At 50.0% G+C, this 25,643-nt stretch overlaps 1 protein-coding gene across 5 annotated transcripts in view; it reads left to right on the forward strand.

Moving 5' to 3' along the window:
• G6PD (glucose-6-phosphate dehydrogenase) overlaps window positions 1–25,643 on the forward strand; it is a 136,145-nt gene that overhangs the window by 105,463 nt on the left and 5,039 nt on the right. For all 5 annotated transcript variants that reach the window (XM_085629907.1, XM_085629909.1, XM_085629910.1 and 2 more), the window contains exons 10-12: window positions 9,996–10,231; window positions 11,176–11,252; window positions 24,510–24,602. In XM_085629907.1, the coding sequence (XP_085486033.1) occupies window positions 9,996–10,231; window positions 11,176–11,252; window positions 24,510–24,602 (406 nt within the window). The remainder of the gene's footprint in view (window positions 1–9,995; window positions 10,232–11,175; window positions 11,253–24,509; window positions 24,603–25,643) is intronic.

The following is a 25,643-nucleotide window of genomic DNA, read 5'->3' on the forward strand; positions in this document are numbered from 1 at the left end:
TAGAGACAGGATAGTTCTCGGCACCAACCCAAAATTCCTTCCCAGAGTGGTTTCTGCTTTCCATATCAACCAATCAGTTGAGTTGCCTGTGTTCTTTCCTCAACCTGATTCGGTAGCAGAACGAGCTCTTCATACTCTTGATGCCAGAAGAGCGCTATTGTACTTCATTGAAAGTAAGGATTTTCGCAAAACAAAACAATTGTTTGTTGCATTTGCACCACCTCACAAAGGCCATTCCATTTCTAAATCTAGTATTGCAAGATGGATTGTTAAGTGCATTAAAACGTGCTACACTAAAGCTAAACTAGCTTTATCTATACCTCTTGGACCTCATTCCACTCGTAATATAGGAGCGTCCGGCCTTTTTAGGTAACATTCCTATAGCTGACAATTGAATGCAGCAACCTGGTCCACACCACACACATTTACCAAACATTACTTTGTGGATTTGTTAGCACGTCAATCCAGCCAATGTAGGGCAAGCAGTGCTAAAAACACTTTTTCAAACAGCTGCAACATCTACTGGTTAGCCACCGCTTTGGAAGAATACTGCTATATGGTCGATACAAAGCATTTTTATTTACAGCACACATGCCTTGAACGGATTATGCTACTTACCCAGTAAGCATCTGTTTTTGGCATGTAGAGCTGTAGATTCACATGCACCCTCCCCCCGCACATGTAGCTGTTGCAGGTTTGCACTAGTTACATTACATACGCATGGACATCTCTGTACTACTCATTTACTCCATTCTCACCCTCTTGTGGGAATACTCTAACAATGGAGTTAATGGATTGGTGCATGATGAGGAAAAAAACGGTGTATGTAGCCAGTGGGTGCCCAAGAAAGTGGACACAAATATGGGGCAAATGGAGCGAATATAGAGGAAACATCTGTGCCCCACCTTTGCTCCCCCCCCCCACCCTTTGCACAAGGTTTGCAGGCACTGAACTGATTAACTCAAGAAAATATCAATAAATTGTGAATAACCACACTACCCAAGCCGAGAAATGTAAAATCATTTGAATAATTGTGATGTGTCAATTGTTGTAACACTGTCCTCTATAAAAAAAAAAAAAGTTTTACAAAAAAACAATGCATGCTATCGCCGAAAGGAGGAGTCACCTTACCTTGTGACTAGGAAAGACTTCTTCGAAGAAAAACAACTTGCAAACATCCAGACCCAACACTAGATGGCAGGAGTAAGCAAAGCATCCTTTACACCCCAGCACTGGCTCGATGGCGTCAGCGCCCTGTACACTGGTCTGCTCAAGTGCTTAACTCACGAGCCGGAGGTGGTTCAGAATACAGCTGCCAGACTCGTCCTTAACCTTCCTCGCACATGTCCACGTCCTCGCAACTTTGGAAGCTACGCTGGTCCCTGTACTTGATATAATCAGTTTTAATGCTGTCGCCGACCTGCCATGCTTGTCACTTTACATGCTGCCCATCTTCTTAGATCTTCCAACGCTCTTCTCACTCAAACGCTGGCCATCTTCTCAGATCGTACAGTGCTCTTCTCACTCAACCGTTGTCCATCTTCTTAGATTGTCCAATGCCCTTCTCACTCAATCGCTGGCCATCTTCTCAGGTTGTCCAACCCTCTTCTCACATAACCGCCGGCCATCTTCTCAGATCTAGCGCTCTTCTCACTCAACCGCTAGCCATCTCGGATCGTCCAACGCTCTTCTCACATAACTGCTGGTCATCTCCTCAGATCGTCCAATGCTCTTCTCACTCAACCGCTGGCCATCTTCTAAGTTCGTCCAACACTCTTCTTATTCAACCACCCAGATTCTCTGATGTTCGCTTTCTTCGTGAAGCTCCTCCTGAGTCCATCTTATGAAAGAAACTGAGGACTCAGTTTTTTACACACTAACACCCCTGAGGTTGCCCTTCTGTTTTTCTGACCCGCTGTCATGCACTTAGCACCAGGAGGCCCATTTCTTGGGTAGCTGTAGGTCTCGATACATTCCATTAATTCACTGATGGGTGACAACTTGAAGTGCGGATTCGTTGATGTGGTTTGCTCTGCCCCTCAAAGAGGGGTCCCAGGTTTTATTTCTGGGCTATCTTAAGTTATCAGAGTTGTCAAAGAGTTCACAAGTCCACTTTGATGGGACTACTGGGGTCTGCTGTGTGTGTGGTACTGCTAGGGTTTGCCGTGTGTGTGGTACTGCTGGGGTCAATCAAAGACATTTATAGAGCGCACTACTTACCCATAGGGTCTCAAGGCGCTTTGGGGGGTGGGGTGCCGTTACTGCTCGAACAGCCAGGTCTTGAGCTTCTTCCTGAAGGAGAGGTGGTCTTGGGTCAAGCGCAGGTCGGTCGGGAGGGAGTTCCAGGTCTTGGCGGCCAGGTAGGAGAAGGACCTTCCTCCTGTTGTCGCTCTTCGGATGCGGGGGACGGCGGCGAGGGCGTGGCTGGCTGATCGGAGGTGGCGTTTGGGAGCGTAGAAGTTGACTCGGTTGTTGAGGTAGCTCGGGCCTTGATCGTGAAGGGCTTTGTGTGCGTGGGTGAGGAGACGGAAGGTGATTCTTTTGTTGACGGGGAGCCAATGCAGGTCTCTCAGATGTCCGGAGATGTGGCTGTTACGTGGGATGTCGAGGATGAGTCTGGCTGAGGCGTTCTGGATCCGCTGGAGTCTCTGCTGGAGCTTGGCGGTGGTTCCGGCGTAGAGGGCGTTGCCGTAGTCCAGTCGGCTGGTGACGAGGGCCTGGGTGACCGTCTTCCTGGTCTCCGTGGGGATCCACCAGAAGATCTTCCGTAGCATGCGCAGGATGTTGAAGCACGACGAGGAGACGGCGTTGACTTGTCTGGTCATGGAGAGGGAGGAGTCCAGGATGAAGCCCAGGTTGCGTGCGTGGTCCGTCGATTTGGGTGCGGTGCCCAGGGTAGGGGGCCACCAGGAGTCGTCCCATGCGGAGAGCGAGGAGCCCAGGATGAGGACCTCCGTCTTGTCTGAGTTCAGTTTCAGGCGGCTGGTCGTCATCCACTCGGCTACATCTTTCATCCCATTGTGCAGGTTGGCTCTGGCGGCGGCGGGGTCGTTGGTCAGGGAGAGGATCAGCTGGGTGTTGTCGGCGTAGGAGATTATGCTGAGGTTGTGTTGGCGTGCGATGGCCGCGAGGGGGCTCATGTAGACGTTGAAGAGGGTGGGGCTCAGCGAGGATCCTTGAGGGACGCCGCAGATGACTTCGGTGGCCTCTGACTTGTACGGTGGTAGGCGGACTCTCTGTGTTCTTCCGTCGAGGAAGGAGACGATCCAATCCAGTGCCTTCTCCTGGATTCCGATGTTGCTGAGGCGCTGCACTAGGGTGCGGTGGCAGACCGTGTCGAAAGCCGCGGAGAGGTCTAGGAGGATGAGGGCCGCTGTTTCTCCGTTGTCCATCAGGTCTCGGATGTCGTCGGTGGCGGCGATGAGGGCGGTCTCTGTGCTGTGGTTGGCTCGGAAGCCAGACTGAGGGGTTGAGGGACCCATTCGTCTCGAGGAAGGCGGCCAGCTGTTTGACGGTCTTCTCGATGACTTTGGCTGGAAACGGGAGGAGCGAGATGGGGCGGTAGTTCTTGATCGGTGGGGTCCGCTGTAGGTTTCTTGAGTAGAGCGCTGAGTTCGGCGTGCTTCCAGCTCTCAGGGAAGGTGGCGGTGTCGAAGGAGGTGTTGATAATGTCCCGCAGGTGGGGTGCGATGACAGCGTCGGCCTTGTTGAAAACGTGGTGAGGGCAGGGGTCGGTCGGAGATCCGGAGTGGACGGAGTTCATCATTTGGACGGTGTCTTCGGTGCTGATCGGAGTCCAGGCGCGGAGGGTGGTGGTGGGCGGCGTTGCTGTGGTCGTGGCGTGCGTCGGTTGACAGCTGAAGCTGTTGTGTATGTCCGCGATCTTGTTGTGGAAGTAGGAGGCGAGGGAGTTGCAGAGGTCTTGCGATGGGGTGATGTCGTTGTTTCCGGCGTTGGGGTTGGAGAGCTCTTTCACGATGTTGAAGAGTTCCTTGCAGTTGTGTGCGTTGTTGTCCAGCCGGTCCTTGAATGCAGTTTTCTTGGCGGCGCGGATCAGTTGGTGGTGCTTCCGGGTGGCAATCTTGAGGGTGGTCATGTTGTCTGGTGTTGGTTCCCTTCTCCAGACTTTCTCGAGGGCTCGGCAGATCTTCTTGGAGCTCTTGAGTTCGTCGGTGAACCATGGGGCTTTCTTGCTGGCGGGTCTGCTGGGCGGGGTCCTCAGAGGGGCGAGTTCGTCCGCGCAGTTGCTGATCCACTTCGTGAGGTTGTCGGCGGCCTGGCTGGGGTTCGCTGAGCTGGTAGGCGGGTGCTGGCTCAGGGAAGCGGCGAGCTGGTCGGCTGTGATCTTGTTCCAGCTTCTACGAGCAACCTGTCGTTGGTGGTGGTGGATCGTCGTTCTTTTGAAGGTGAAGTGGACGCAGCTGTGGTCCGTCCAGTGGAGTCCTGTGGCGTGGCTGAAGGCGATGTCTTTGCTGGATGAGAAGATGGCGTCGAGTGTGTGTCCGGCGAGGTGGGTGGGGGTGGACACCAGTTGCTTGAGTCCGAGGTTGTCGAGCAGGGTGGTGGTGTTGCGGTTGTTGTTGTTCTCCAGGTGGAAGTTGAGGTCCCCCAGGAGGATGTAGTCAGCGGAGGGGAGAGCGTGCGGGTTGATGAAGTCTGCGATGTCCTCGCTGAATTGTGTGCGTGGTCCCGGGGGTCAGTAGATCAGGGTGCCTCTGAGGGTGGTCTTCGGGTCGGTGTGTATCTGGAAGGGCAAGTGTTCGGCGGACGTTAAGGTGTCGTCGGTGCTGGTCGTGATGCGGATGGTGTTCCTGTGGATGACGGCGATGCCTCCTCCCATCTGGTTGGCGGTGCGGTCCCTCCGGGTGATCTTGTATCCCTCTGGGATGGCGATGGCGATGTCGGGCGCTGAAGAGGCGTTCATCCAGGTCTCCGTGAGGAAGGCAACGTCAGGGGCTGTGGTGTCGAGGAGGTTCCAGAGTTCGATGGTGTGTCTGTGGATGGAGCGGGTGTTGAGCAGGATGCACTTGAGGTGGTTGCTGCTGGTGTTCGGCTTGGCGGGCGCTGGTGTGGGGCAGGTCCGGATGCAGGTGAACTTGCAGGTGAGGCAGCTGAAGGGTCCGTGGGTGCGTCTCGGGGTTGCTTGGTGGCATCCTGGGAATCGGCCGGTGTTGAGGGTGGCGGCGGTGTACGTCAGGCGGGTGGGCCGGGGTCCTCGAGGGCCAGGGGTCCTAGCCCTGGGCGCGGTCCAGGCGCGGACGGGCGCAGACGGGCTTACCTTTGGCGCGCCTTCGGCGCACAATCGGCGCGCCCGCTGCGCGTTCGCACGGTCGCCATATATGGGGAAGTGCGAGGGGGGGCGGAGCAGCTGGGAGGCGGGAGCGGGGAGGGTATAGAATAAAGAAAGGGGCGGGGTTAGCGGCGGTGGCGGGAAGCGGGGAGGGATGAGACAGGGGCAGACAAGGAACCAATCCGGCAAAAAGGCAACAGGGGGGGACAAAATAACAATATACAGCAAGATACAATTACACAAAACAGCGGTACAATTCAGGAAGCGAGCACAGACCACGTCGCTCGATGGCAGGGGGCGTGGTCACGCGGCGGCAGCCGGAGCTCAGAGGCAGGCAGGCGCACGCAGCAGCTGGTGGCCGTGCGGCGCGGGGGGGTGTCCTAGACTAGGGGTCTGCCGTGTGTGTGGTACTGCTGGGGTCTGCCGTGTGTGTGGTACTGCTGGGGTCTGCCGTGTGTGTGGTACTGCTGGGGTCTGCCGTGTGTGTGTGTGGTACTGCTGGGGTCTGCCGTGTGTGTGTGTGGTACTGCTGGGGTCTGCCGTGTGTGTGTGTGGTACTGCTGGGGTCTGCCGTGTGTGTGTGGTACTGCTGGGGTCTGCCGTGTGTGTGTGGTACTGCTGGGGTCTGCCGTGTGTGTGTGGTACTGCTGGGGTCTGCCGTGTGTGTGTGGTACTGCTGGGGTCTGCCGTGTGTAGGACTGCTGGGGTCTGCCGTGTGTGTGGGACTGCTGGGGTCTGTTGGTATCTGGGACTGCTGGGGTCTGTTGGTATCTGGGACTGCTGGGGTCTGTTGGTATCTGGGACTGCTGGGGTCTGTTGGTATCTGGGACTGCTGGGGTCTGTTGGTATCTGGGACTGCTGGGGTCTGTTGGTATCTGGGACTGCTGGGGTCTGTTGGTATCTGGGACTGCTGGGGTCTGTTGGTATCTGGGACTGCTGGGGTCTGTTGGTATCTGGGACGGACTGCTGGGGTCTGCAGTGTGTGGGACGGACTGCTGGGGTCTGCAGTGTGTGGGACGGACTGCTGGGGTCTGCAGTGTGTGGGACGGACTGCTGGGGTCTGCTGTGTGTGGGACGGACTGCTGGGGTCTGCTGTGTGTGGGACGGACTGCTGGGGTCTGCTGTGTGTGGTACTGCTGGGGTCTGCTGTGTGTGGTACTGCTGTCGTAAATAAATTAATACGAATTTCAGAATTTCTAGATCAATATAATTATGCATGAAGCAAGAGGCTGAGTCCGTGGTATCAGGTTCAAAAGGGCTTTATTCAAATAACTCGAGTTATAGGGAGAATAGTTCCATCACCACAAGGGATCAGGACCAGGGTTCTCAAAAAGGTATTCTCAAACTTTATTCACAGAGTACAGTGTATATATATGTTTGTAATAATATACGTAAGCAAGAGCGCTTCAGGCGGAGCAAGAGAGAATGAGATAAGAGCATGTGGGTGTGTAAGTAGGCGTGAAGGTGGGCGTCCACTCGATGATAATAGGTAAGTGTCATAGGTGGGTGGATGCCTAGAGGGGGTTGTGTGATCAGCTGGAACTTTACTGGAACTTTGCCTTACTTGTGCTCAACTCGAGCATGACGTGTAACTGACGTGTGAAAGGGTTGCTATGCAACCGGGGAGTCTGGAGTCTGAAAATGAGGTCTTCAGTGTCAGGGCGACCAGCACATCTCGTATTATCTGATATCTAAAGTCTGTAGCAGGGACTGATTCGTGATATAGTTTGCCCATCACCAAGGGCCAATGTGGCATTTATTTCTTCGTTTACTGCTTGTTAGAAAAGGTAGATGGACCGGGAGGGTCGGCCGGGGTCAGGAGGAGAGGTCTCCGGGGAGAGCCGTCTCCAGCGATCGTACAGACCAGTAACTTCCCCCCCCACAGACATATCACACACGGATAAGGTTCAGTGTTCTTTATAAGCACTTATTTAAGGTACGGTTAAATGGTACAAGGAGGTCTGGACTCAGGGGTCCCCTCGATTAGAGTCTCGTAAGGTAGGGAAGGGGGTAGCGGGACAGTCTATTTACCAATCAGGTAGTTCGGATGAGATGATGATGAGCTCACAATCCTCGAGCTGGGTGATTAGGTGGTATGGGCCGCGGCAGCGCCAGCAGGTCCCGGTGTGGATGGGCGATACAACGGGCCGCGGCAGCGCCAGCAGGTCCCCGGAAGATATACGGTCCGCGGCAGCGCCAGCAGGTCCCGGTGAGGATGGTCGTTACAACGGGCCGCGGCAGCGCCAGCAGGTCCCAGGAAGATGACTGTTGCAGAAGGCCGCGGCAGCGCCAGCAGGTCCCGGTGAGGATGGTCGTTACAACGGGCCGCGGCAGCGCCAGCAGGTCCCAGGAAGGTGAAGGTTGCAGAAGGCCGCGGCAGCGCCAGCAGGCAGGACGATGGTTCACAAGAGCGGGCTACGGCAGCGCCAGTAGACCGTCAGGGTTGAGTTCACTCGGTGTCTCTCGACTCCAGGATACAACTGCCTTCCTGCTCCGGAGCTGCCCCAGTTATAGGGCTGGTGCCCTTTGATGTCCGGACCCTCGCACTTGGAGGTCGGAGGGTCCGGGATGAAGGTGTCCAGACACCCAGCAGGGGGTGGAGCCAGTGCCTGGGGGAGCTGGGGGCGATCGGCACCTGGCGGGGGAGAGCCCTTGACACTTTGTTCTCCCATTGACCTGCCAAGTGGTCCGCTCACCTCCTGGGTGGATGGTGGTGCCGGGATGTCGGGGCCGGCCAGGCCCGGGGTTAGGGTCGAGGGGAGGCCATGCGGCCGCGTGGTGCAGGGCCCAAGATGGCGGCTTGACCCGGCCGGGAAAGCCGGTGGGGCTGGACCCCGTGATGAGTAGGGGTCCGAGGGCAGAGGGTCCGTCGGGAGACGGAGTACAGGTGCTTGTTGCGGGGATATGCCAGGTGGGCCGGGGTTCGGGCCCCGTCGAGCGGGGAGGGAGCAAGCCGTTTGTGAGGCCTGTCCAACACTGCTGAAGTCTTGCACGGGGGCTATGGGCTTTTCACTGACGTGAGCTTTGTAATCACACAAAAAGAGACAGAAAGGCTGGGCTTTCTCCTTTGCAGATGGGTCATGTTTATCCCTCCTTCTCCAGGCAGGAATGTGGTTTCGGTAGGAGTAAGCAGATAACCGTGCTCAATACTGTCTCGGACAGGGCCCCTTTGGCTGAGGCCCAAGTGTGCAAGGCCAAGGATACGCAGCTACAGCTACGGCTTTCAGAGCGTTCTGAGGCCTGAAGCCTCTTTTCGGCTCTGGCTGGGCCACAATAATGGAAATGCTGGAAAACATGATGCAAAACGTGTAGGCCTCAGAGCAGATTTGTCGTTTCTCTCATGGGAGACTGGATTATGGCAAACCACGTTATAGCATAAGCATCATGATAGACAGGCCATGGAGGGGAAATACATAGGTGACATGTATGTGCACATGAGTGTGGGGGAACACACGGGGACACATAGGCCTCATGATATTTTATTTTCCTCACTGCTGGGGTCTGCAGTGTGTGGTACTGCTGGGGTCTGCAGTGTGTGGTACTGCTGGGGTCTGCAGTGTGTGGTACTGCTGGGGTCTGCAGTGTGTGTGGTACTGCTGGGGTCTGCATTGTGTGTGGTACTGCTGGGGTCTGCATTGTGTGTGGTACTGCTGGGGTCTGCATTGTGTGTGGTACTGCTGGGGTCTGCATTGTGTGTGGTACTGCTGGGGTCTGCAGTGTGTGGTACTGCTGGGGGCTGCAGTGTGTGTGTGGTACTGCTGCAGTGTGTGTGTGTGGTACTGCTGCAGTGTGTGTGTGTGGTACTGCTGCAGTGTGTGTGTGGTAGTGCTGCAGTGTGTGTGTGGTACTGCTGCAGTGTGTGTGTGGTACTGCTGCAGTGTGTGTGTGTGTGGTACTGCTGCAGTGTGTGTGTGGTACTGCTGCAGTGTGTGTGTGGTACTGCTGCAGTGTGTGTGGTACTGCTGCAGTGTGTGTGTGTGGTACTGCTGCAGTGTGTGTGTGTGGTACTGCTGCAGTGTGTGTGTGTGGTACTGCTGCAGTGTGTGTGTGTGTGGTACTGCTGCAGTGTGTGTGTGGTACTGCTGCAGTGTGTGTGGTGCTGCTGCAGTGTGTGTGGTGCTGCTGCAGTGTGTGGTGCTGCTGCAGTGTGTGTGGTGTGGTGCTGCTGCAGTGTGTGTGGTGGACTGCTGGGGTCTGTTGGTGTCGGACTGCTGGGGTCTGTAGTGTGTGGGACTGCTGGGGTCTGTTGGTATCTGGGACTGCTGGGGTCTGTTGGTACCTGGGACTGTTGGGGTCTGTTGGTACCTGGGACTGTTGGGGTCTGTTGGTACCTGGGACTGCTGGGGTCTGTTGGTACCTGGGACTGCTGGGGTCTGTTGGTACCTGGGACTGCTGGGGTCTGTTGGTACCTGGGACTGCTGGGGTCTGTTGGTACCTGGGACTGCTGGGGTCTGTTGGTACCTGGGACTGCTGGGGTCTGTTGGTACCTGGGACTGCTGGGGTCTGTTGGTACCTGGGACTGCTGGGGTCTGTTGGTACCTGGGACTGCTGGGGTCTGTTGGTATCTGGGACTGCTGGGGTCTGAAGTGTCTGGGACTGCTGGGGTGTGTAGTGTGTGTGGGAGTGCCGGGGTGTGTAGTGTGTGGGACTGATAAGGAAGCCTTATGCGTGATCTGACCTTACTTCTGAAACTTCTCAATCCCAGGTGTACCCTTCATCCTCCGCTGCGGTAAAGCCCTCAATGAGCGTAAGGCTGAAGTGCGGCTTCAGTTCCGCGATGTCCCTGGCGATATCTTCAATCGGCAGTGCAAGCGCAATGAGTTGGTGATCCGCGTTCAGCCCAACGAAGCCGTCTATGCCAAAATGATGACCAAGAAACCCGGAATGTTCTTCAACCCTGAAGAGTCTGAGCTGGACCTCACCTATGGAAACCGGTACAAGGTAAGCAGAATTTGCACCTGGGATTGTGGGGGGTCTCTAGCATATGGGACTGCTGGGGCCTGTAGTATGTGGGGCTCCTGAGGTCTGTAGTGTGTGGGACTGCTGAGGTCTGTTAAATCTAGGACTACAGCAGTCTGTAGTATATGGGAACTTGTGGGGTCTGAAGTGTCTGGGGACTGCTGGGGTCTGAAGTGTCTGTCGACTGCTGGGGTCTGAAGTGTCTGGGGACTGCTGGGGTCTGAAGTGTCTGTCGACTGCTGGGGTCTGAAGTGTCTGGGGACTGCTGGGGTCTGAAGTGTCTGGGGACTGCTGGGGTCTGGGACACCTGGGGTTGTGGGGTCTGGGACACCTGGGGTTGTGGGGTCTGGGACACCTGGGGTTGTGGGGTCTGGGACACCTGGGGTTGTGGGGTCTGGGACACCTGGGGTTGTGGGGTCTGGGACACCTGGGGTTGTGGGGTCTGGGACTGCTGGAGTCCCTGGTATCCAAAACAGCTAGAAGTTTTCATGAAATCCCAAATAGGATCCTTTTCGCACCATTATCTATATTTTTGCCAAATTTGATGAAAATGTTTTTGGTCGTTATGTCGCTACACTTGTCTAAAATGTCTGTGGAAAATGTGTTGGTTCAAAAACACGTTTTGGAACCTACTTTCTGCTTTGTCCCTCTTAACGAATCAATAGGAAATTTAGCATATATCGCCAGTGTAGATAAAGGAATAGCTCTGCAACCTTTTTGGAGATTGGTCAAACGGCAGAGTTATTAGCGAGCAAACATCTGAGGAATTCCTATCTCCGGGAATCCTAACTATAACTACAAAGTGGCTGCCGCCGCGCTGTATCCGGTCGGCTGCCGCTGCGCTGTATCCGGTCGGCTTCCGCCGCGCTGTATCCTCTTTCCACCTCTCCTGTTACTCACTCATACGGCTTGTTCTCTCTCACCAGGATGTGAAGTTGCCGGACGCTTATGAGCGGCTGATCCTGGACGTGTTCTGTGGTAGTCAAATGCACTTTGTTCGCAGGTGAGTGGCAGTTGCGAGACTGTGCTCTTGGTATGCTCAGCATCTTTTGTGTGTTGTTCAAAGAGTCATAAACTGCTGTGTTTTTTTTTCTCCTCTGTGTCTAGGGAGCCCATCACGTAGACACAGGGCTGTGGAACATTCACCAGCACCTGGCACCACCCATAATGTATTTCATATATTTGAAAAAGTTGTTTGACTGTGTGACGAAAGCCTCTCAAAGCAGGTGAAAGTTCTCATTTGCTTCTGAAACTTCAAAGCCTCCTTTACATGGTGACAACATGCCATCTGGGTGTGGACTTCTAAGCACATTCCCCGGCAGCTGCATAGGGTTAGCTCGGCCGTGAGTGCAGTGTAAAGTGAACTACACTGGCCTGGCAGTGCGTAGGCATTCAGAGCATCTGAGCTGAGAGTAGTAGGGTCTGACTGAGCATCTGGTGACTCGGCAGGCACCCTAGCAAACACTTAGCTTCCATCTCCTCAAAGCATCTGCCCAACCATTGGGTTTCATCCTTTTAGTGTATGAATTTCCTAGCTGAACGTGTCCTAGTCTCCATAACTTCTTCAGCGACAGCAGAATCTGGCGAGCAGACTCTTCTACAAGAGCCGATACATGGAGTCCTTGTAAGGTTACCAAGAAGTCGAAGGATTGTGCCAACAAGGCCCTTCCAGGTTGGCACAGCTCTTTTTGAAGATGTGAAAGATGAGTACCGCAGGATCAGTAAGCCTTGGCAAGCCTCTCATCCCGACTCAGCTCTTGGAGATCCGATGGCACATTTCGTGGGCATAGAGGTACTACTAGCAAACCTTGCTAGTTCCCTGAACAAAAGGTGTGGCGTATGTGTTAGCAAAGCTCTAGATGCTTCGGTGCTAGGCAGCTGAATATGATCCACAGAGGACTGTAAAATCAGTCGCGTCTTAAGAGCATGATCTGCTGAGATGCCCGTGAGCCGGCGCTATATTTGGAATATCCACCCTTCAGGGCAGTCCTGCAGCAAGGGTGCTCGATGACCTGGTTTCAAGAGTCACTTCTGGGGCAAGTGCTTAATTTGTGCAGATGTTGCTTACTGGCACTCACTTCGTAGGCTTATCATCCGAATTTGACCAGCGCAAGAGATAGAAATGTAGAAAAGGGAGTGGAAAGTGGGAAAGGGCAAGGTAGGTGATAGAGGTGACGAAGGGAGAAACGAACTGGAGACACCATAGAGCAGCATGAGATGGAATCCACATTAGGCAGGCTTGACATCTGGCAACCACTGCAGTCTGAAGAGCAGAAGTGACGCCTGTACAGTCGTGTACACTAAAGCCCTGCTGAAAGCGTGCCTGTGAAGACCAGTAGTGACGCTTGTATGGTCACGTACACTAAAGCCCTGCTGAAAGCCTGCCTGTGAAGACCAGAAGTGAAGGGATATATGTTTGTTGTGTAGTGTGGAAGGATGCAGGGTCGTAAGACATGCGCCTATCTAATGTAACTGTTCCATTGCGGTGTGTGCTTCACAGCAAGATCTCTGTACCACGAGCATGTGTATGCAGTTACGTACTAAATATGCTGCACGTGTACTTTGTAGTTTTTCTTCCGTGTTGCTTGCACAGATGTGCTTGCCTATACATCTAGAAATGTGTGTATCGTTATTACATGTGTATATCCGCGTGTGTATTCATATATGGTAATGGCCACTAAACAATAGCCAGCAGTAGTTTAGACTCTGTTCAAGGCATGTGTGCTGTAGGTACACATTCTGTGCATTAGTGTGCCATCTAGTATTGAGCTCAGATAATTACAAGTTGTTTTTCTTCAAAGTAGTTTTTCAAGTCACAGGGTTGCGTAACTCCTGTTGGTGAACCTGCTCATGGGCATAGACTCTATTGTGAGATGGTTTTTTTCCGCTAACAGGTTTGGATGTGATCTCTCGCGCTACGGTTTGAGATCCTTTCCGGCTCCCTTTGGTTCGCGAGTGGATCCTTCACATCAATAGTATTGCCTTGATCGTGTAGTTACTCTTACTCTCGCGTTCTGAGCAAATAGCATATTTGCGCATCTGGTTCTTCGACTTGCTTGCATGGCCTACAGGCCATGCCCGGCCGGGCCTCTACTTTGACATAATTTTCAGAGTAAGCTGCTGATGAAACACACTTCATTCCGTTTCTGTCCGAAATGCTGCTCCAAATACCCTCACCTTGACCAACTTTCAGTTTGCAATCTATGCCTCTCTCTCGATCATCAAGAGGGTATCTGTGAGGCCTGCAGATCTTTTAAGTCCAAAAAGATACTTTAACATTGAGGTCTTCCACACAAGAAATGCTTCACAGACCAGCAGATGACTCACCGGCCATCTTTGTTCGACAGAAGGAAGAAGAGGCGGCATCTGCAGCCCAAGAGGAATCCTTGTCCATCCATGATTTCAACTCGTGTTCAGACATGGAACAAGTTTCAGCCAGTCTCGAGTCTGCACAGAAACATCTGACCGCGAGTACAACTGTCCCCGATACAAAGACGAAAAAATTGCTTCCATCCCAAAACTGCTCACAGCCCGCCACTGCAGAAAAGCCATGGCACACACTGACCTACAGATTCAGAAGCTCCACCCTCGACCTACAGCAGGGACCTCCACTTCCTCAAAGTCTGATTATGCAACAACTCACAACTGCGGTTCCGAAAGACAAGTTACGGTGCTTCGGCTCTGACCACACTGTCACAAACATTCTTCAGCTCTGAAATGTTACACATTTGGACCGCAAACTCCACCTGAACCAATCATCGATGTTCTTCTGGAACGGCTCTTCAGCCGGCAAAGCCTCAGTCCTCCAGAAGACAATTCGCTTTTGAAGTGTCTGTAGACATGCCTTTACCACCTCGCTACTAGCCCCTTACACTCTCCCATGCCTACATCAACACCACCAGCCGTTCCACCACCTGATTCACCACAAGATTCTGAAGCAGGCAACATGTCCTCTCATTCACCCATCATCGGTGAGGATAACATGCCAGAGGACACATATCCTGGGGATGCTTTTGTCCGAGCGCCACAGGGGGATACAGACCCAGACCTTCAACCCACACGTCCATCACCACCTGATGATGCCTCTGCCTATCAAGATCTAATAGCCGGAGCTGTCGCTTTTCGTAACGATCCTTTGCATAAAGACCCTATAGAAGATGGCTTTCTTTCAAAACACTATCCACTGCTCAAAGGGGGCCACAGTGTTTACCACTCCTTCAAGGAATGCTACGCCATGCAGACGACATTTGTAAGGCCCCTGTAATGGCACGAAGCATGTCACCACGAGTGGACAAAAAAATGTGGCTGAACTATCTGATTTTATTTCTATTGGGGGCCAATTAACACCGGACTCACTGGTAGTGATTAATGCAAGCAAAAGAGCAAACTCCAAAACACCTTGGGACACGCCTCCTCTAGAAAAGAAATCAAAACGGATTGACGCCTCAGGCAAAATGTACGTGTTCCATTTGGACGATTGGCTCATAAAAGCAAACCGCTCCCAACTTTGCGAAATGCATGCACAACAGATGCTCATCCTTTTAAATCAACTAGGCATTACCATCAATCTGCAAAAATCACACTTTCAACCATCTCCAATACAGCCCTTTTTAGGAGCCATACGCAACGCTCACTTGGGACTAGCGTACCCAAATGCAGGCGAGATACCAAACATTGTGTCACTAATCCAACACCTTCAACCTCAGACCCAAGTCACAGTCCTAATACTAATGCGACTTTTAGGCATGATGCCATCCTGCATATCAATAGTTCCACATGCCCGGTTAATTGTGAGACCGCTGCAAGAATGCCGCTCACATCAATGGACAGTCACAAGGTCAACTACATGATCTAGTGTTGCTAGACTGCCGCACACATCACACTCTGCAGTGGTGGCCTCCACAAAGCCTACCCAAAGGGCGGCCGTTTCTAGACCCAGTTCCCCAAGCCATTGTAACAGCAGATGCCTCCCTGACGGGTTGGGGAACTCTCCTGCAGAATCGTACAATTCATGGGGTGTGTGGCTCCAAACACAGCAGTCTCCGTATCCATTACCGAGAGCTTCAAACTGTTCACCTAGCATTGAAAGCGTTCCTACATCACCGACTGCACAAATTTGTCCAGATCCGAATGGACAATGACAACAATGTGTGGTCTACAAAAACAGAGGGGTGACTCTCTCTGCAATTACACCGCTTTACTTTCAAAAATGGGGGGTGCCACAAATAGATATGTTTGCAGCCCCAGAACGCAAAATGCTCAAACTTCACATCCAGGTTCCCACACCCCCTATCCAAAGGCAAAGCCTATGGATGAACTGGTCCCGATTATTTGCCTACGCTCTTGCATCTCTCCCGCTACTTCCATTCGTGGTCATAAAGCTCCGGCAGACCTCTCTCCTCCTAGTTCTCATAGCTCCAACATGGCCTCGTCAGTCATGGTTCACCACACTGCTGGAACTCTCACTAGTCCCACATGAGAAGCTTCTCTCAACCCGGACCTTCTCACACAGAACCATGGCAGACTACGACATCCCAATCCCAGGGAGATGAACCTTGTAATATGGCTCCTGAAATCCTAGAATTTGGGTGCTTAAATGGATCACTGCAGTGTATGGATATTCTTAAACACGCTTGCAGGCCGACGACCACACACTGCTATGCTGCCAAAGGGAAACGATTTGTTCTGTACTGACCGCATCAAAAGGGTGACCCATTAACGCACAGGTACAAACAATTCCTTGGTATTTGTTGCATCTTCAAACTTCCGTTCTAGCCTTTACTTCCGTACGCTGGCACCGTGCTGCCATTGCAGCCTACTCACAAAATAGGCAACATGTATCTCTGTTCTAAATACCTGTTATTTAGGCATTTATGGATGGATTTAAGAGTAATTCCGCCTAGGGTTCCACCTGCACCAGCATGCAATCTTAATTTGTACTAACCAGGCTCATGGAGCCTCCGTTTGAGCCACTACATTCGTACCAAATCCAATCATTGTTTTTGAAAGTCGCTTTTTTAGTAGCTGTCACTTCACTTAGACGTGTTTGTGAGCTCCAGGTATTTAACTTAGAAGAACCCTTCTCCCAGCTACATCGAGACAAAGTAGTTCTTAAAACAAAACCAAAGTTTCTCCCTGAAGTAGTTTCACCTTTTCACATTAATCAATCAATAGTTACCTGTCTTCTTTCCACAACCCGACTGTTGCAGACGCAGCTTTACAGACTTTGGATGTGAAACGAGTTTTAAAGTATTACAAAGACAGAACAAAACCTTTTAGAAAGACTAAGCAGCTATGGATTGCTTTTTCATCTCCACACACTGGAAATGCTATTTCCAAAAGTCGAGGTTCAAGATGGATAGTGAAATGTATCCAAAGTTGTTATGCTAAAGCGGAAAGTCTTTTACCTGTTACCGCTAAAGCTCACTCAACTCGTAAAATAGGGGCTTCTATGGCGTTTTTGCTGAATATTCCCCATGCTGACATTTGCAAAGCAGAAACGTGGTCCACACCTTCACTAAACATTGTGTGGATGTACTTGCACGTCTACAAACCAATGTTGGCCCACCAGTCCTGCAGACTTTTTCAAACCACTGCAACCCTCACCGGCTAGCCACTGCTTCAGGAGAGGGACTGCTTTACAGTGGATGCACAGCATGTGTATCTACCGCACACCTGCCTCAAACAGATTATTTTACTTGCCCTGTAAGCATCTGTTCTTGGCATGTAGAGCTGTAGATTTACATGCACCATCCCTCCTCCCCAGATGCCTGTGAAGGCCACAGTTTATTTACATTATTTCACATTACTTGCATGGACATAAAATTAATTCTACAACTCCATTCTCACCCATGTGTCAAAACAGTCCAACAGTGAAGCTGATGCCCTTGGGTAGTATCGCCAATAGGAGTCGTCTCTCAACCCCGTGACTGGAACAACTTTTTCGTAGAAAAACAACTTTTAATCACCCTAGCCCAACACATGATGCTGACTTGTGCACAGCATGTGATTCTAAAGCACTACATGCCAAGAACAGATGCTTACAGGGAAAGTAACACAATCCTTTTTAAGAGTATTGGACTATGTGCTATTCAAGGATTTATTTTAGAGTTTTATATAGCGCTTGCTAAACCCGAAGGTATCCTAGCACTTTACAAGACGTGAACCGTAGACCAGAGCAAATAGAAGGTTCCAGGTTGACATAGTGTGTCCGGAAGGAGTAAAGAACAGTGGAACATTATAGAAGAAATCTGTCCCTCTTAGGTATCAGTGACTGAATTGTGTCCGGTGACTATCGAATGATACTGATGGTGTAACAAGTTCAAGGGAGCGAGTTGAAGTATTTATTGATCAGTAGTGATTTGAGGCTCCGTTTGAAACCAGTATAGGCAGGATTACCGTGGAGGTCTTGGAGTGCGGTTCAGACGCGTGGAGTGTTGTCCGAGAGCGTTCTGGGATGTTTTGTTCTTCAGTTTGGGAGGGATGAGGAGGAGTGAGTTGGAACTTCTTGGGGCCCGATTTGTACCCGCTCTTGAAAGTTTGTTTTCTAAATATTTAGGATTAGCAGTCTAAAGGGCTTTGTGTGTGATGCAAGCTATCTTGAGTATGCCTCTTCCTTCTGTTGGGAGCCAAGTGAGACTCCTGAGAGCAGGTGAGATGTGGTCAAATCTTTTGGTGCCTGTGAGGAGTCTAGCAGCTGCATTGAAGAGTTGTTCTTAAACGTGCAGGGTGTTTTTTTTCAGGATCCGGGTGAGTATGGCATTGCCATAATTAAGTTTCCGAAGGACCAGTTATTGCACTACATTCTTTAGATCTGCAGTTGAGAGAAACGCTTTGATTTTCTTGATGTTTTGGGGTGTGGAGCGCCCCTTTGGCTCAATTGTTGTTGTGTTCTTTCATATACATGTTTTGATCCGGGGAGGGGGGGGGGGTGTGTGTGTGTGTGTGTGTGTGTACTAACAGTTTAGTGTGTCGAGGTTCTGGGCCCATTCTTGGATAGGTGGTTTATTTTTTGGGGATAGGAGTAGAAGTTCTGTCTTGTTGGGGTCCAGCTTCAGGTGATTGGAGTTTAGTTGAGTCTAAATTTTATTCAGTGTGGTATTTCGATGACGGATGTTTCTTGGTGATGTTATTTTGTTGTAGAGTTGTGTGTCCGCATACAGGTGGTATCTGACCCCTGCATGATGTAGAATACCTGAGGGGTTCAATGAAGAGATTAGGGCTGGAGAGAGCATTAAGCCTTGAGATACACCTTGTAGAACTGGAGATGGCCTCAAGAGACAGCTGCTGATTTTTATTTTCTGAGACCGATTTTATAGATAGGACGTGAAGCATGTGCCATTGATACCAGTGCGCTCTGAGTGTTTCAAGTAAAGCTTGATTAACTATCAAATGCTGCTGATAAGTCGAGTAGTATTAGGAGGAAGGAGTCCCCTTCATTTAGGGATCTGTGAATTTCATCTGACATATTAAGCATCACAGTTTCCGTGCTACAGCCTTATCTTAATCCTGATTGGAATGTGTCTTGGATGCTGAATTTCTCAATGTGTTGGTTGAGTTGTAGTAGGACACGCTTCTCAATGGTCTTAGCAAGGAGAGAAGTTGGTGACGGTTCTTAGGTCATTCAGGTCCGCCCCTGGTTTCTGAGCGTGGGTGAGACTTGTCCCAGTTGGAGGGATTCAGGAACATGGCCCTGACGAGAGAGAGAGGCTTTGATGATTTTGGTCCAAAATGGAGAGATGATGTGGTTGCGTTTTTTTTTTTCTTTTTTTTTTCTTTTTAATCCGGGTGGACGGGAGGGGTTCGGAAGTGTGGGATGGGGGCTTAAAGTGTGCGATTATTTCGAAGACTTCCCCTTATCCTAGGTTTGAAATCAGTCCATTTAGCATTCTTTTTCAGTTGTAGAAGATCATTATTGCCTTTAATTATTTTAGGGGAACTCCATTCCTTAGTTGAATCATGGGAGATAGTTTTCATGGTGGTTTGTGTGAACGGGTCGGCCGTCCTGGGAAGTCTGAATTGTGTTCTGGATAATAGATTGAATAAGTTGTCTTTTCCTTCGCAGTGTTCATTGGTGGCTGTTGTTTCATGTTGGGATGTCAGGGTTGTTTGTTTTATTATATTGAAGAGCTCCCTTGGTCTATTCTTCGCATAGACTAGTTGATTACAAAAGAAAATGACTTTCTCCCTACAGTTGTTTCATATAGGAGAGCTGTTCCGTCCGATCTGAGGATTGCAGGGTGTGCCGGTGAGAGGTTCTGTCTCCATAACCTGTCGGTCCTTCTTAGTTGTCTCCTCTCTAAGGTCCGAGTTGAGATCTAGGATGAGCTTTTGTAGAGTTCTTTTATTTGAGTGGGGCACTTGGTCAAGAACACCAGTCATTCATTGCTAAGCTGTAGTCATTCATGAGGTCATCTACAGAGTGAGGGAGGCTGAGAATGTAATTGGCACTGATCCCGGGTTCCAGCTCCGTTAGAGGGATTTTTTTGATGTTCCTTGCCAGTGTGTGGGTTTGTTGGTTGGGGCTGGGTCGGATCGGAGGTAAGCTTTATATTGAACAGTATTAGATGCTGGTCCGACCAGTCGATGAGCATGATGGATCAGAGAGAGACCAGCTCATGTCTGGTAATTATCACATCTAGAGTAGATCTTTGATGTGGGTCTGTCATTACAGAGTTGCTTGAGGTCGCTGATTTCAAGGAGGTTTGTTGGGTCACAGATTGAGGCATAATCCATGTCGTTCTAGTGCAGATTGAAGTCACTTAAGAACACATTGTTCATGTCAGTTATGGAGAATTGAGTTCTATGGTGGGGTAGTTGTTCAGTGAACAGAATGTGATCATCAGGAGGGTGATAGGTGGTGTGGCGTTTGATAGGAGTGATGCCTTTTAACCTGAGCTCGACTCTGAGGTATTCGAAGATTGAGTAGTTCGTAATCTCAAAGGTGGTGATCCAGGATTCTTCATTATGGATGATCGCTAGCCCGCCCCATATTCGTCCTGGTCTTTCCTGTCGAATGATGGAATAAACCGGTGGAGGGATAAAGTCCAGGATAGGGGTTGATTGATCATTAAGGCAGGTTTCCGTTGGGAATGTAGTGTCGATTCTGTGCTCTAGTATAGTTTCTGCTATTTCTGTGGCGTGTTTAATAGATTATCTAAAGTTAAGGGGCATGCAGGTTAGGGGCTGGGAGTATTTGTAGAGTATAGTGTCTGGATAGTGGTGTATTAATCAGGTGTTCTGGTTTACATGTTAGCTCGAGGGATTGTGTTCATGCCTATGATTACTGGGATGCTGGACGGATGTTTGGAATCCACTTGTAGGGTTTTTGTGATGTATGATTCATCGAGTGCTTCTACTTCATTAATTTAGAACTCATTTTATTTTCAACCAAAACGTACATAACCCCCTCTTCCCACACGCTCAGTGATGTCAGGGAACCACATCTAAACTTGCAATGGATAGGGAATTAAATATACCCTCACTTCATTTAAATACGAATTCATTATAAATCACGGTTATCAATTGAACCATTATCACATATTTAAAGTGCACAGTGCGAAAGTTAACGTGTGCTCACTCGAGAGGCCTGGGATCCCTTGAGTAAAGGATCACCTCCGCCACCTGGTTAATGGTGGCCACATTTGTAGTCCTTTCTTTCTTGCCTGATTACCCTTTCTGGCATAAGCAGGTTTTTCTAGGTTATAAACTGAAAATAATCGGGCCAGCCACTGTTGGAACGATGGAGGGTTATGGTCCCACGATGCAGAGGCGATGGTTATTCTGAAAATGGCCACGGAGAAAAGACTTTGCATCCTCCACCACCTCTCCTCTTTGTATTCCTACTAATATCACTGTTGTAGTTAGGGGAACTTTTAGCGCAAGTTTGGAACACAAAAAACTTGGGATTTCGTTTTTTCAAAGAAAGAAGGGTTCTACATGTAGCAAACATATGTACTATGTCTGCGTTAAACAAAGCACCAGGGGACAACTGGTCCCTTTACCATCACCCTAGTTTGCGATCCTAGATGGTGCATAATATAAAAAAAAACAAGTCTTATAGAACTGCGCTTGTAAATTCGCTGACAAACAGTTTGTGATAATGTAAAAGCTAAAAAAAAAAAAGTCTCCGGTCTTGTCAATTTTTCTTGCGATTTTTATGAATTCTTTCCTAGATCATCTCTCATTTCAGAGTTCAATAGGTGATTTAATGTCCCAGTACTACACGTACTCTGCACAATTAATTTGAGTGCTTCTACTTCTATTGTGGATAGACGGCTGAAGGCTCGGTAGGGTCTGTAGGACAGGCGGCACATGGGAATAGAAGTCCTGTCAATGAGCTGGCTATAGTTTGGAGGTCCTTGAAGGGGTGCCCTTTTCTCCATTCTCTGAGAGTGATTGCGTATTTTAGGAGTCCTGCTCCATATAAAGGTGGACATGCAGCGGGTCCCGTGTCTAAAGGTGTGTGTGATCTTCAGTAGAGGGTAGGGCGGTGGCATGGAGGTTAGAAGTGGAGAGGGTTGGGTTGGATTGGATGTGTTCCACCTTGGGAGTGAGGGATGTGTTTAAGGGGGGGCTCTGTGGTGAACAGTCTTGGGTTAGGACTGGCAGTATCGTGATCAATGTGCACAGTGAGGGGCCGTGTTTCAGTACGGCCACTGGCTAGGATGGTAGGACGGGACCCTTAATGTGTCGGGGGGGGGGGGGGGGGGTAGATTGAGTCCTAATTAACGCCTGGAGGTCGAGGGAGTGGGGGGGTGCTTGGGGAACATGTCCATCTTGTGACAATAAGACTAGCAGTGACGGTCAAAGATGGTGAGGGGATGGTCTGTCACTTGAATTGGTAGGGTCCCTGTCCTGAAGATAGATATGGAGATCTCCCCTCTGAAACTATGGGAGGGGGCGATGGAGTGTATAGTCCATATGGAACTCTGATTGATTACGTAATGTGTAGGTGACGAAGGAAGTTGTTTCTCCATCTTGCTGGGTGTTTTTGAGTAGAAAATAAAGTCACTTTTCCCGTTGCCGTTTCTGACGGTATAGTAGGTATCGCCTATTACTTTCTCTGAAAGTTGTTTGAGTCGGTTGTGTTAACTTTTTCATTGCATTGTTTGATTTAAGTAAATATTCTGAAGTGTACGTTCCATCACACAAGGAATTCATGGTTCTGTGTTGCCGAGATTTAATTTTCTGTGGTGGTGCCTGCCAGAGCTGGTAATGCTTATGATATTTTTAACATCCTGATAAATGTATTGTTTAAAAAAGCGAGCGAGAGGCTTAGCAGGAGTCATCAGGTTTTTCTTGTTCATGCCCTGTGGCTTTCTGTAAGTGAATAGATTGCGTGCATCTTGCTTCAACAACAGTATGTGTCTTGTATGTATATACATGTATGTGTGCAGTGTTACTACATTTACTGATGCAGGTGTATAGCTCAGCTTGGTGCAATAGATAGCCCAGACCGACCTTTGCCAACATTACTTCTAAAGCAGGGACTTGGGCTAAGAGGTGCAGCCTGATTTAGTTTAACGCTAGACCACAGGTTATTTCTACAACAGGCACTCGCGCTAAGATGCATCCTGGTTTAGTTTAACTCTATAGCACAGGTTATTTCCACAACGGGACTTGCGCTCAGTAGTATGGCCTGGTTTAGTTTAGCGATAGACCACAGTTTCGGTTTCCTTCATTTTGTAGAATATCCGCACTAGAATCTCCAGTTTACGTGCAGTCTTTGACCTTACAGTATATCCACGGAGTTTCCAGTCATGCCCACTTGGCTCTCTTCGCATGGGCTCGCATCTTTCACAGTCACAGAATGAGCATGGTTGCGTACTAACACAGCAATGTGGGTCTGCGATTCTGTGTCCTATTTAATTACATGGGAGTGTCAAGAGACGGCTAATGTCCTTATTCACTCTCTGCTACGTTAAGCTCCCTTCTCTTACCTGCTAAAAGGAGGAGTTTCTTCTTGAAACATACAGCACACAGCATAATGGTTCATGTTTCTGCTTATGGTCAATAAATGAAAATACATTGGGTATTTATCGATTTGCCTGAAGCAAGCCTAACTTTAATAAATGTGTGTACGTTTTAAGGGTGAAGGTAGCATTGGAAGTAGAAGCCCAAGTGGGCCCCATTTTTATCTCGAGTGAGCAATGCAAGAATGTGTGGCTGCACAATAGTTGTAGTTAACATGTGATACTGTGAGGCTTTCTTGGCCCTCGAATGTGGCCTCCATTTGTTCAGACGGTGTGGATTAGTGTTATGTCAGTGCACACCTACTTCAACATTTCAGAGGATGACGTTTAGCAAACTAGAGGCACCTAGAACGGGAAGGCTTTAGTGGCATGAGTAGAGCTATCGGGACCTCTTGATAGCTGTGGTGCTGGTCAAGTTTTGCCATAAACTTTTCTGCATCAGTATTTATTAGCTCTGCTGAAGTTACCATCTTACCAGGTGGGACTTTCTGTTTGGTTAAACTGAGTTAGATGTCGAAGTACTTTCATCCAGGATTTGTCTGGGCTCTCGTCAGCAGTCATAAGCACCAGGGAGTGTCGCCTGTAAACTGAGCATGGTACCACCTCTGTAGAAGGGGTCACTGCAGAGATCCGTAAAGGTGTGGGAGCAGAGGCTTTGATGATAGGTCTCTAAGAGCTCAGCCATGGGCACATGGCCTGTAGAATCACATGCCTGGCGGAGGTCTCTGTAACAATAGGAATCCAAGCTTCATGGTGAGTCCTAGTGAGGGTAAGGCATGATCGTGAAATGTGCTGGTGAAGAGCGCTCCTTATGCACCGGAGTCTTTGAAGCTGGTCTTCGAGGAAGAGCAGGATCTCAGGAAAGAGAGCAGCAGAGTCTCCGGTCTCCCACCTCCTTTGGTTCGTGGTTGAGCTTCCTCTTCTGTTTGGTGTTCATGAGTCTTTATAAAGGAACCATGATGGAGAGGACCGTGCTAGCTGTCCCCCCCCTGTTCTCTATGAAGGAGCCTTCATTGAATGAATGAACATCCACCCCTCCCTCCTGAGCGAGCCAAAGGGAGGGAACGTCCTTGGCATTCTGCTGTTCTCGGTGGAATGTCCAAATGAACTGGGCGTCTAGCAGACTTCTTCGACGCTATGGCTTCTTTGCTGACTTAAAGGCCCAGACAAGTAGCTTTCCATTGTACTAAGTGTTTTATTACATGCGCTGTATGGTGTTCAAAAATCCTGTGGGTTATGGGATTAACACGACTAACAAACTATGAATACTATTTTTATCTTGGCAGTGATGAACTGAGAGAAGCCTGGCGAATATTCACTCCTCTTCTCCACACAGTGGAAGCTGAAAAGAAGCCGCCGATCCCTTACGAGTATGGCAGGTAAGACCAGAGCCGCTGCTGCAAATGGGTCCCAAGTGTCATTGCGCGCAGTGGTCTCTGCGCCAGCAGAACTCACTGACCCGCTTCATCCGCAGTAGAAGGGTAATGCTCAGAACCACAGGTGTAGGAGGCCAGGGTATACCACATGTGTCCAGGGCCCGGGTGTACCACAGGTGTAGGAGGCCTGGGTATACAAGAGTCTACCGGCGCTTTGAAAGGCTTGATGTGCAGGGCACTAGGAAAGGGCCTGAGAGAACAGCGGAACTAGAACTTAAACGGGGACCAGAACAAGGGCAAGTGAATCAGGCACTTGTGCAGCGGAGGATGACTTGAGAGGAGCTGAACAGAAAAGGATCGTGCTAAGTCAGCGAGACTATCTCCCACATGGAAAGGAACACTTAAACAGAGTGAGCTATAAAGATAATACTGGGCTATAGAGAACTGCACACTAGACCGATGAAACAATACGACTGCTAAGCTGTACTAGCCCCCAGATAAATTGTGGAGGGATGAACGCTGCCACAGTGAGGGAGGGACCACATGCGTGTAGAGCTCCGGTATAGTGAACGGCTTCTAGCCACTTGATATGTAAGGCAGGGTTATGAGCACTAAGAACAGCAAAGTATTCCACAGCAAATGCAGGCTATGGCTTTAAATTGGAAGGAATAACCTTCCGCTCTTCAGTGGCTGCAGCAGCAAAGCCCCACCGTCCAGGGTGGTCTGCCAGAATGGATGTTAACCAGGAGATGGTTGACTCGTACATTAAAATTTACCGTGGCTCACCGAGTGCAGCTATCTTAGAAGTGGTTTGGTGTCGTATGGGGAAGACACTCAAAGTTGTCTGTCGCCTCTACAGTAACCCCGTGGACGGCACACAAGTTAGCGGTGCATTTGGATATTGGGGAAAAACGGCATACACACAGTTGAGCCTACAATCATGCTTCATGCTAAAAAACAGTACACAAGCCTTCAAGCAAGTTTCAGGCTGAAATCACCACACATAGGCACATAAGCAAGCTGAAGGATGATGACCATTGCCAC

This window comes from Triturus cristatus, chromosome 10 (genome assembly GCF_964204655.1).
Source record: "Triturus cristatus chromosome 10, aTriCri1.1, whole genome shotgun sequence".
In the NCBI taxonomy this organism is placed as follows: domain Eukaryota; kingdom Metazoa; phylum Chordata; class Amphibia; order Caudata; family Salamandridae; genus Triturus; species Triturus cristatus.